The sequence below is a fragment of the Chenopodium album genome, chromosome 11, assembly GCF_948465745.1.
Source record: "Chenopodium album chromosome 11, dcCheAlbu1.1, whole genome shotgun sequence".
Lineage (NCBI taxonomy): Eukaryota > Viridiplantae > Streptophyta > Magnoliopsida > Caryophyllales > Amaranthaceae > Chenopodium > Chenopodium album.
This window is the reverse complement of record NC_137844.1, coordinates 16,598,888-16,609,920: the sequence shown is the minus strand read 5'-3', so window position 1 is coordinate 16,609,920 and position 11,033 is coordinate 16,598,888. Positions and strand designations below refer to the sequence as shown.

Below are 11,033 nucleotides of genomic sequence, written 5' to 3'. Positions count from 1 at the left end.
AATCACCTCTCTTAATCATCCTCATAATTGTACTTCTTGATATTTGTAGCAAATCTTCAAGGTCTCTAATGCAAGTCCTCTCCCCAATGCTCAATTTACTGATTGCATCTTCTGGGATTTGCACCCTTTTCCTTCTTGCAAGACGATACTTTGTGCATGGATTTTACTTGTTGGTTTCCTCTTTTTGCTTCTTCGCATCATGCCACAATTTACTTAATGTCCGATCCATCTACAAGAATTGAACTGTTGCATTGCTTGTTTAATTGCTCCTCTGTTTAAATTATCCCCATCAGAATTCTGCAAGAGGAAAATGAGGAGATTGAACCTCTATTCAGTGCTGAGCCTTTTCTTCCGCTTATGATGAGTTGGTGGCTTGCCATTGTTTGGTTGATGTTGAGCTTGCTGACGATTTTAATGGTAATGAGTGTTGCTGTTATGTTGTTGATCATCAGTCTCTAGATCTTCATCCTCATCAGGATACATGTTCAAATCAATGTCAAGTCCCCCATTGGTTTCCATTTTATCATCACCACTACTTTCACTATCGTCATCATCACTAAGCACAACAACATCATCTGGAGGAAGATTTAAATCCAAACCTGAAGCCATGGAAGAACAAGGCAATGATGCCAATTAATTAATTTTTTTTTTTATTATTTTTTATGTTTTTGAATTTTTTGGAAGTGATTAAGAGAAGTGGAATTTTTTTTCACAAGTGAAAACTGTTTATATATTTCCCCTGTTTTGCATAAAGTGGTGGGATTCTGAAATTTTTCAAAAAAAAATTTGTGGGGTGAATCCATGTGCATGCAAAACTTTAATGTGATTGGTCCATTTTTGTCCTATGCAATGAATGTGATTGGATTATTTCATTTTGTATGGATTGCTGACATGTACAACTATTTATTTAAAGGGTTTATCTTTAACTTCTATAATACAGTCATTTACTCATTTAATGTTGTCATTGTACTTTTGTCTTCTCACTAATTTTGTTTAAGGAATCTTCACATACCTTAATTCTCGTGTTAAAGTAGGAAATAGACATGTAATAAAAGTACGGAGGGAGTAATAAAACCTATTAGTTTTTTTTTTTTTTTTTTTTTTTTGTAAATTACCACTTTTTTTTTTCAAAAAAAACTAAGGACCTGTTTTGATTGACTGAATTGAGCTGAACTAAACTAAATATTTTATGAGATAAGGAAATTAAGAATTGAAATAAAATGAACTTATTAAAGCTGAATTGAAATGAATTAAAGAAAACAAACCCTAAAACTTCCCGCCAGATTGACCATTTAATCTAATGTGACATCATATAGGGGCCCACTATTGACCTTCTTCAGCAAATAAGTGTAAGGTTAAGCAACTTAGGGTTCGTTTGGCATCGCTATGTTTTTCTGTTTTTTGGTTTTTTGTTTTTTAAAAATATATTACATATGTCACATAATGGATCAAAAAATATTTAGACTTATTACAAAACATGATAATTTTGAAAAATAACAACAAAAAAGTGGAAACACCTTTTTCTTGTTTCCTGTTTTTGGTTTTAGTTTTCAAAAAAACAAGAAACTGAAAACAAAAAATGATGCCAAACAAGCCCGCAGACGTAGATAAAGAAGAGAAACCCACGCCTATATTTGCCGGCCGTCAGACCTTCAAAACACTCCAAAAATGGCGAAAACAAACTACAAGAGATTTCAAGGCAGCCAAAATCTAAGACTTCGTCTTCTTCTCTCTACTCTTTCTTCAACTCCTATTCTCATTGACGATATTCGATCTAATGAAACCATTCCCGGCCTTCGTCCCCACGAAATCTCTCTCCTTCGACTCATCGAAAAAGTTTGCGATGATTGCCATGTCGAAATCAACGAAACTGGTATCAATTACAGCATTTTCCATCAATTGGGATTTAGGGTTTTTCTAGGGTTTAGGGTTTTTCTGGGGTTTTACAATAATTGATTTTTGATTAATTAATGGTTGTTGCAGGTACAAAATTGAAGTACAAGCCTGGGATTATAATGGGTGGGAAATTCTTAACACATAATTGTGGGTTGAGTCGTTCAATTGGTTATTTCTTGGAACCACTTTTGTTTTTGGGTTTATTTGGGAAGAAGCCCCTTTCAATTAGGCTCAAAGGTATTGCCTTTATTTTGTTTTAGTTTTCATTGATTCCAGTTCTTTCGTGTTGTGTTATTCGCTTTTGATTTTGGTTGTTTTATGAATTGTAGAAGTTTAGGCTTTTCTATGCTCTTTACAAATTGCTTTGAGTTGATATTAGCAGAGTTCACTTCACTGTCTAAATTACAATCTCTCATTATTCAATAATTCTAGTTCTCAATCCTCTTCCATATATGTTCGTAAAACGACAACAAAAAGCAGAATCAATTTTATACTTGGGTTTATAATCCTGATTCCTTACCTTATAACCATCAACCTCTGAACTCTGAAAGCTTCATCTGCCATTAAGCTCAGTCAGAATTCTTCCCCTTTTCAGATTTTTGTAGAAATTTGTTAATGTATACTGTAATGGATTTTTTTGGTTCTAATGTTGCATTTATTTATGCCTTTAATAGCTAAATTTTTACATGATCAATGTTCTACAAGTATTGCTTAATTTGAACTTCATTTACTTTTATAATTGACTTGATTAATTGGGTTGTATTTTTATTTTATTTATTTATATCATTTACTTCTATGCTTTCATATTTTATTTGCCAAGTGTTCATATGTGTGTGTGTCTAAAAGGTACTATAACATTGTTGAGTAAAAATTGGTGTAAAAAAGTGTGATTGTATAACAAACATGAGTGGTCTTCTATCAAGAATTTATTTTTTAAGTTATTGTCATGCTTAGGAAACTATGTGCATGTGTTCTTTCGGATTGTGTTCTTTGTTACTGGATTGTTGATGCAATTTGGGAATTTTGTTGTGCAGTTACAAGGAAATTTGTGATTTAATGTGTTTAACGTTCATGCCTTGAGTTTCTTGGTCACCTTTCAGCATGTTGTTTTGGTATTGATGTCCCTTGTTATGTACTCGATTTCCTTGACCTCAGTACAGGAATATTTGAGTACTGCCGTCATGAATTAACTCATCTTAGTTGTCTTCTTATAGAAATGGGTAGGAAAATTGAAAAATTAGCTAATGGTATATTAGCATATTGGAACCTGTCAAATGGAATCATTAGCTTATTAGGATCATTAAAACTTACCCAAATAGACTACAGAAGAGACAAAGAGTTCAATAAGAATGAGAGACATTAAAGGGAAGGAACTGAATAACCTATCTACTGTTGGTGAGGAAGATTGATTGTGTGCGCTTTTTTACCTGAACTGGCTGTTAACATTTGTCCCTTTCTGGTACTTTTTCTTGGCTGTGAAATTAACTGAGAACAGTACTTTTTAATCTTTCGAAGTTGCTGCTCTGGTTTTAGAATGCAAGTGACATGCATTATGTTTTCATCAGGTATTACAAATGATTCTAAGGATCCATCCATTGATACTTTCCGGTCAACTACTTTGAACATTCTGAAACGCTTTGGAGTTACTTCCGAAGGTCTGGAACTTAAAATTGAGAACCGTGGGGTATCTCCTCTAGGTGGTGGAGAAGTAGTTCTGTCGGTACCAATTGTGCATAGTAGTTTAACGGTAGGTTTTACTTGCTTAGCCTTTTCCATGATTGATTAAAAGTATATCTAATATATTCTCTTCTTCAGGCAGTAAATTGGGTTGATGAGGGAATGGTAAAGCGTATCAGAGGAGTATCATTTTCCACTCGAGTATCATCTCAGTTTGAAAATACAATTATACATGCGGCTCGTGGTATTTTCAATCGCTTGATTCCTGACGTCCACATCTTCACTGATCACAAGAGTGGTGTACAAGCTGGAAAGTAAGATTCTGCTTCCATTTGTCTGTAATTTTTCACTCCATTCAAAAGTACATGGTACATGCATGTCTAAGGCCAATACTCTAGACATTATTGTGGTTATCGTATGATGAGAAAGTACACATCAACTTTTTATTTATTTATTTATTTTAATGTTTTGTGCCTCTAGTCTTTTGAGTTCTGATGACTTATTTTGTATGGATATCTGATTCTGGTTTAGCTCCCCTGGCTTTGGGATTTCACTGGTTGCTGAAACTACTTCTGGATGCTACATTTCTGTTGATACTGCTGTTTCTTACCCACGAAGAGATGAAACAGATGAGATTGAAGATGAAGAAAAGAGAAATCTGAAGCCGCCTGAAGATGTTGGCGTAGAAATTGCTTCCGCTTTACTAAATGAGATTGAGCAGGGGGGAGTGGTAGACTCTACACATCAGGTTTGTGCTATCAACAATCATTAGATACTCAATATGTTATGTGGTTTTGCACCAATAGATTACATGTGATGTTTATATTGATTTTAAGCTTTTAACCATTGCTTCATGTTACATATTCTCATTGAAAGATACTCTATATAATTTTATTCCTTAAAAAAAAAAAATAGTAAAGAAAAAAAAGGTTTGAACATGATTAATATAAGTCGAGTTATTGCATTTTGAAATGATTGTTTTAGTATGACAGATTGATGGTTAGACTTTGTTTTGACAACCAAGTGACAAATGGTCTCTTAATTTATAAAAACATGAGAAAAATGCTTCATAGTACTCCATATTTAATTTGAACACTATAGAACTTGTTTTCAAGCAGTATTGTATTGAGATCAAATGAGCTGAGCTAACTGGCCTTGAATGTAACAGTGATAGTAGGTTTTACCATCCTTTGGAATCATAGTGGTGGTTTTGCTATCGTTTAGAATGAGACATGACAGTGATTGGTGTATACACTTTGACTCCTTAAATGGAAAGATATCAAATTACCTATTTATAGCGCAGGTTATCCTAAAGTGCCTTGCTTGTGATATATACTTGTATCTGCTAAACATAACCTCAATTAATTGAAATATTTTTCGAAAGCGGAAATTTTGGCTGAGCAGCAACTGCTGATATGATATAGGAAAAAAAAATCCTAAGAAGCGAGTATTGTTCTAGTGAATTGTTATTTGCTGTGCAATATAGGAGACTGAAAAAGTTTCAGAATTTAGTTACATTGTCATTAATGTCTTTAATATCCTATCTAGTAGTGTCTTCGACTCTGGATCAGTCCACACTCCACAGAGTAGACTTAATGAAAAGAGTGGTGAACAGGGCTCATGTTGCTTGTCATCTGTGTTATTAGTGATGTTTGCTCTCTGACATCCTATTTTACTAACTACCCATTCCTTTCTATTATACTGCTTTTGCAGGGCTTGTTATTTCTTCTTTGTGCTTTGTGTCCTCAAGATGTATCAAAAATCCGTGTGGGAAAGCTTTCTCCTTATGGAATGGAAGCGTTGAGGCTCATAAAAGACTTTCTAAATGTGCAATTTGCCATCAAGCCTGATCCTTCAACAGGCACTGTTATACTTAAATGTGTGGGATTTGGTTTAAAAAATCTCTCAAGAAAGCTTTCATGATGCGTTTCATCTCTATTTTACTTTTATCTCTGGTGGAATATCCGTTTCTACAGGCCTGGCATTCGTCTACCTGGGAAGTATGATGAGTATACACAGCTGTTTAGTGTTTAGTTTTTCTTAGGCCCAAATTGAGAATGTAGTAAAATCGAATGTCATCAATGAAATCAATAGAGCTAATTTTTGTTTCGCGAATTCAGAAACACATTCAGGTTTGTAGTCCTTATTTTTATGATAGAAGACACGAAAGTTATTCATATATAATGTATACTGCATTTTTTTTTTTTTTTTTTTTTTGATGTATACTGCATTATTGAAATCTTATTATTTCTAAAAAGAAAATTAGTGTCCTTTGGGATTTCTTCAAAGAAATGTTATTATTTCTAGACAGATTTCCTTACTGTATTAATATTACAGCCCTTCTACCCACCTCTCCCCAAAAACAAGGAAGATTTGTACTACTAGTAGAAAAAAGAAGTTTCTTTGTGATTAGTTTGGAGAGTTTTTTATGAGTTAGTCTGGACGTTTGATTTGGGCAATTGGGCTATTGAAATGTCTTCTATTACATTTTTTCCAAATTCCTAATGAAATAGAGGAAAATTTATGGAAACAGGGATGATAAATACGGTATTCTAAACATTGTCGTGTTGAGTCAGGAGTCTATTTGAATTACTTAGATGTATAATCACAAAGCAATTTTATTTTTTTATTTTTTTATTTTTTATTTTTTTATTTAAGTATATATTTTTTCAAATCTATTAAAGCTTTTAAGTTTATGCATTTGCAAGTGTTAAAATGTTTGAAAATATACAGTGATCATTGGTTAACAAACAACTTAAAAAAAACAAGAGAAAAAAAGAAAGAAAAAGAAAAAGTGGAGAAACACTATTAAAGCTTTTAAGTCATTGTACTATGGTTTTTTCTAGGGAAGAGAGGATAAATTTCAAAGAAAGTTCCTAGTAAATTCCTGTCACTTTCGTTGCCCTAACCAAATGATCTTTCATGTAGTTTGGGTGCAATTTCCTAATTTCATAATCTTTGCCTATATATATCCTAAACATTGTTTAATGATATCCCAACTCAATACTTCCACCTGCTAAATTTACTGCAGTCTTATGTAACAAAATTCCCAGATACCAAACCAGTAACTTCCCCTTGAAAACCTGCAGGTTTACCTCTTTCTTCTCCAGTGCATCTTCACTGCGCTCGTGGTATACACCGAAGGGTACTTTCCCATGGTAGCTTTCGTGTTTTTCATCGCTTACGTTGCTTTGGAAGAACTCCGAGAAGCTTACTATCAACTATCATACATGGAAAAGTGCTACTCTAAGACAAATACTTGTTGAAGCTTTCCATTTTGGCTCTTTACATGCTCATAGTACTTGGTTTCACTTACAAAATGGCAATTGTGTTTCCTTTATGGGTGTCTTTTCTCGTCTTTGTCGTTATGAGCACGGTATGTGGCCTTGAGTGCTACGAGATTTTCGTGATCGAAGGTGAATTTAGCTACACCAGGAAGTCTAGCAAGGTGATAAACACAGTGTTTGCTCAGTCATATACTACTGGTGATACGGCATTTCTAGGGGATAACATTCTTTAGGCATGTTTGGTTTTTAACTTTAGCTTAGTTTTTTTTTTTAGTTGTAGAATAAAATTTCCTTAGTTTTGTAGAGTTGTTTCTCAAAGAGTCAAGACAGTAATGTAGTTAGCTAGTATCGCTAGTATTGATGTAAATTGTGTGTAATACTTTACTACAAAAATGGGCTCAAAAACATAACTGGAACGTAACGTCATTTCGTTACGATTAATTGCCCAAGAACATTGTATGATCAATGTTTCAAGGAGCCATTCCTCTTACTTTTTTCCTTGAAAGCCATTTAGCAAGCTCGGCAAGAAAAGTTCAGTGAAACATGGAATGCAGACAAGAAAATGGTGAAAAAAAATGGAGATGCGGGGTATCGATCCCCGTACCTCTCGCATGCTAAGCGAGCGCTCTACCATCTGAGCTACATCCCCAATGACAAATCTACTAGTACAATACTAAATTTAATTTATTGGCTGTCTGTTTCTAAAGAGGGTGAGATTAACATTCTAAGTTGATCTCCTCTTACAATTAGGGATGTCAATGGGTTGGGTCTAGGTCGGGTCCACTAAGGCCCAGACCCGAAATTTTATAGGTGGACCCAGATCCGACTCAGACCCTCCGGGTCTAAAAAAATCAGACCCAGATCTATCTGGTCTAGCAGGTCTCAGGTCTAAAACGGGTCTAATTATAATTTTTTATAATTTTTCATAATCTTTTATATATATATTATAAATTTATAATTATACTGCTACTTGATATAATAAAAGATGCATTATAAAAAATTGTTCATATTTTTGATACACAAATAATTTGTTCATTAAAAAGTAAAGACAATGCATGAAAAAAAATCTTAAAAACTAAGATTCTTGGCTGCTTGCTGTTTTGCCGACTTTCTCTAAAATCTAACTTCTCAACCTCTAATTACGTAGTATATTACTAATCTAATATATCTGATTAAGTGATTTATTTCAATAGTAGTATGTCTGATATACATTTATTATTTATAAAAAAAAAAAAAAAAAAAAACGGGTCCATGGGTCGGATTGGGTCGAGTCTGGGTCCAAAAAGTGTAGACCCAGCTCCGACCCATTAAACTTAGACCTAGACCCATCTATCTAAAATTTAAGGACCTAGACCCTAAAATATGGGTTGGGTCTAACCGGGTTTGGGTCGCGTCCAGGACTCATTGCCATCCCTACTCACAACTTTATTCATTTGTTTTCATGCCATTTTTTTTTTTTTTTTTTGGACAAACTCCGTAGATTTATTAATTAAGGGGGAAAGTTACAATCTGCAACTACATAGCCCTGTACATCAGCAGGGATTTTCTCCAGCCAAACCCGCATCTCACTAAAATTATTGCTCATATTTGCAAGTTTATGAGCAACAACATTACCTTGTCTTCTAACATGAGAAAATACTACAACATTACAAAGAGAGGAATAAACTAAAATGTCATTAACTATACTCCCAAACACAGTAGGATCATGCAAATTTTTCTGCAGGTGGTTTGCTAATTTTAGACAGTCAGTCTCGAGTATCAACTTCATCAATTGCAATCTGGATAGCATGCCTAGCACTCAGAACTTCAGCCACTTCAATGTCAACACTCATATTCATCTTCATACATGTTGCAGCCACCACATCACCTACATTATCACGGACAACTCCTCCCAAGCCAATACCTCCCCCCGAAAAAAGAGTCGCATCACAATTAATCTTATATGTTCCAGCAGCAAGAGGATGCCACTGTAGAGGAGAAGAACAAACATCCTTCTTCGAACCTCAACTCTCCATAGCCTTCTCATATTCCCCCTTACAGCCCACAGTCTTGGAGATAGCTTCCATGAGACCCATTTTCCTCTTATAAAAAATCCACGCATTGCGTCTCTTCCAAATGATCCAACTCAGGCACCAGAATAAGTTCCACCAGTGATCATCATACCACATCTTCGTAAGTGATTCAACCCAGTCATGGAAACGAGTATTCTGAAAGTTACTCGTATCAATCTGGAGAGGGGATTAGTACCATATCCTGCTACTCTCAGGGCAGAACATCAACAAGTTGCTCTAAGCTCTCCTCTTCGTTACCACACATCGGGCATGCCTTGTCAACTTGGACACCCCTCTTCACAAGAGCCTGCCTGACAGGGAGACCACCATGGGCTGCTCTCCACCCGAACATCTTAACTTTCGGTGGGACACAAGTCTTCCACACTTTACACCAGACCTACTTTCTCGTTACCAAGGAAGGAGAGGCATTGTTAGACCTTTTACTCTTCAACTCCACATAATAAGCACTTCTCACAGAGAAGTACCCATTTTTTTGTAAAATGCCACGTCCAGAAATCACTTGAGCTATGCCGAGGTAAAGGGATATCTCTAATAGCTTGAGCTTCCCAATCTGAAAATAAATCTTCAATTTCATTATCCTTCCAAGCCCCATTATCTATTAACTCATGAACAAGCTTCGGCCCCTCATAATCAGCTCCCATCTTTCTTAGCAGAGTTTTAAAACCTGGAAGCCCAAGAACCCAAGGATCTGACCATATATTCGTGCAGACTCCATCCCCAACAACTCTTAAAGCTCCCTTAGTCACCAAATCCCTGGCAGCAATAATAGATTGTATAGCTAGCATTAGGAATCACTCTAACATCCAGAAAGCTTTTCAAAGGGAAGTACTTCCCTTTAAGGACCTTCACCATGAGGGATTTCGTGTTATTAAGAATTCTTCACGCTTGTTTAGCGAGAAGAGCTTTGATGCGGTGTCGAACACTACTAAAAATTGGCCAAATTGCGACCGGCGCAAACGGTCGCAAAAAATAGTAAAAACGGTCGCAAAACATAATTGCGACCGTCAATGGTCGCAACATGGCGGTCGTTATTATCATGGTCGCAAAAAAAAATTATTACGACCGTTTGACGGTCGCAGATTTTTTACGGCCGTTTTCCCTATTTTCAACGACCGTTTCAATAACGGTCGCAAATATTAGAAATTGCGACCGCCTTTTGAAACGGTCACAAATATTGAATTTAGCGACCGTCATAAGCCGTCGCTAAAAGTTTTAAAAAAAACAAAAAAAAAAGAAAAAAAACCCACCCACCCACACCCTTAACCCAGATCCTACCCTTAACCTAGATCCCACCCACACCCTTAACCCAGATCCCACCCAAACCACCACACTGCACACCTTAAAACACCACCCAATCACCACGAAAACCCCAGCCAGCCACCACGGAAACCCCAGCCACCATGAAAACCCCAACCACCACGGAAACTAGCAAAAATCAACCCAAAACAAAGATAAAATCAAACCCAAAAAGCCAAAAAATCCAAACAAAAATTCAAACGAAAAAAAAGACAAAATTCCAATGAATAAAACATGGGAATTCGAATTAAAACATGGAATTTCGAATTAATAAAAAAAACAGAGAAAATTCAAAGTAATTAACCATAATCAACCAAAAAAATCAAATTCGAAATAAAACTAACAAAAATCAACCCAAAAATCGAAACGAAAATCAAGCATACATAGTAAAATTAACAAAATAACAAAAATCAAACCCAAACATTAACCAAAAAATGAAAACGAAAATGAATCCCAAAATGAACAAAAATTAACATTCGAATACTGAAATTCGAACAAAAAATAAAAAAAAAATCGAATAAAAACTCAGACAAACAAGTATAAACACGTACGATAACATACCTTAAACCTCGAGTTGACTTCGAATTTCACCTCAAATTTGGTTTAATAAGGCCAAATTCGACAATGAAAAGTCTAGATCTAGACTTTTCATGGTCGAATTTGACCTTAAAAACCATCAACTTGCTTAGCCATAACATTGTGACGGTGGAGATAGTGGTGGTGGGCTAAAGCTTGACGATGGGGGTTCATGGTGGTTACGGTTGGCGTCGGTTGAATGTTAGGACGATTTTCGATCTATTTCCGG

General features: G+C 35.4%; 1 protein-coding gene and 1 non-coding gene across 2 annotated transcripts; one reads left to right on the top strand and one right to left on the bottom strand.

The window, feature by feature from the left end:
- Positions 1–1,602: 1,602 nt before the first annotated feature.
- LOC145568669 (putative RNA 3'-terminal phosphate cyclase-like protein) lies at positions 1,603–5,682 on the top strand. The gene is made up of 6 exons (XM_081628095.1): positions 1,603–1,873; positions 1,984–2,133; positions 3,462–3,643; positions 3,712–3,887; positions 4,105–4,321; positions 5,287–5,682. Exons 1-6 carry the CDS (start codon positions 1,669–1,671, stop codon positions 5,494–5,496), a joined length of 1,140 nt encoding a protein of 379 aa, XP_081484221.1. The 5' UTR covers positions 1,603–1,668; the 3' UTR covers positions 5,497–5,682.
- A 1,754-nt stretch (positions 5,683–7,436) lies between these two features.
- Positions 7,437–7,509, bottom strand: TRNAA-AGC (transfer RNA alanine (anticodon AGC)). Its single transcript has one exon. It is a non-coding gene; the product is annotated as a tRNA-Ala (tRNA).
- Between the last annotated feature and the right edge of the window lie 3,524 nt (positions 7,510–11,033).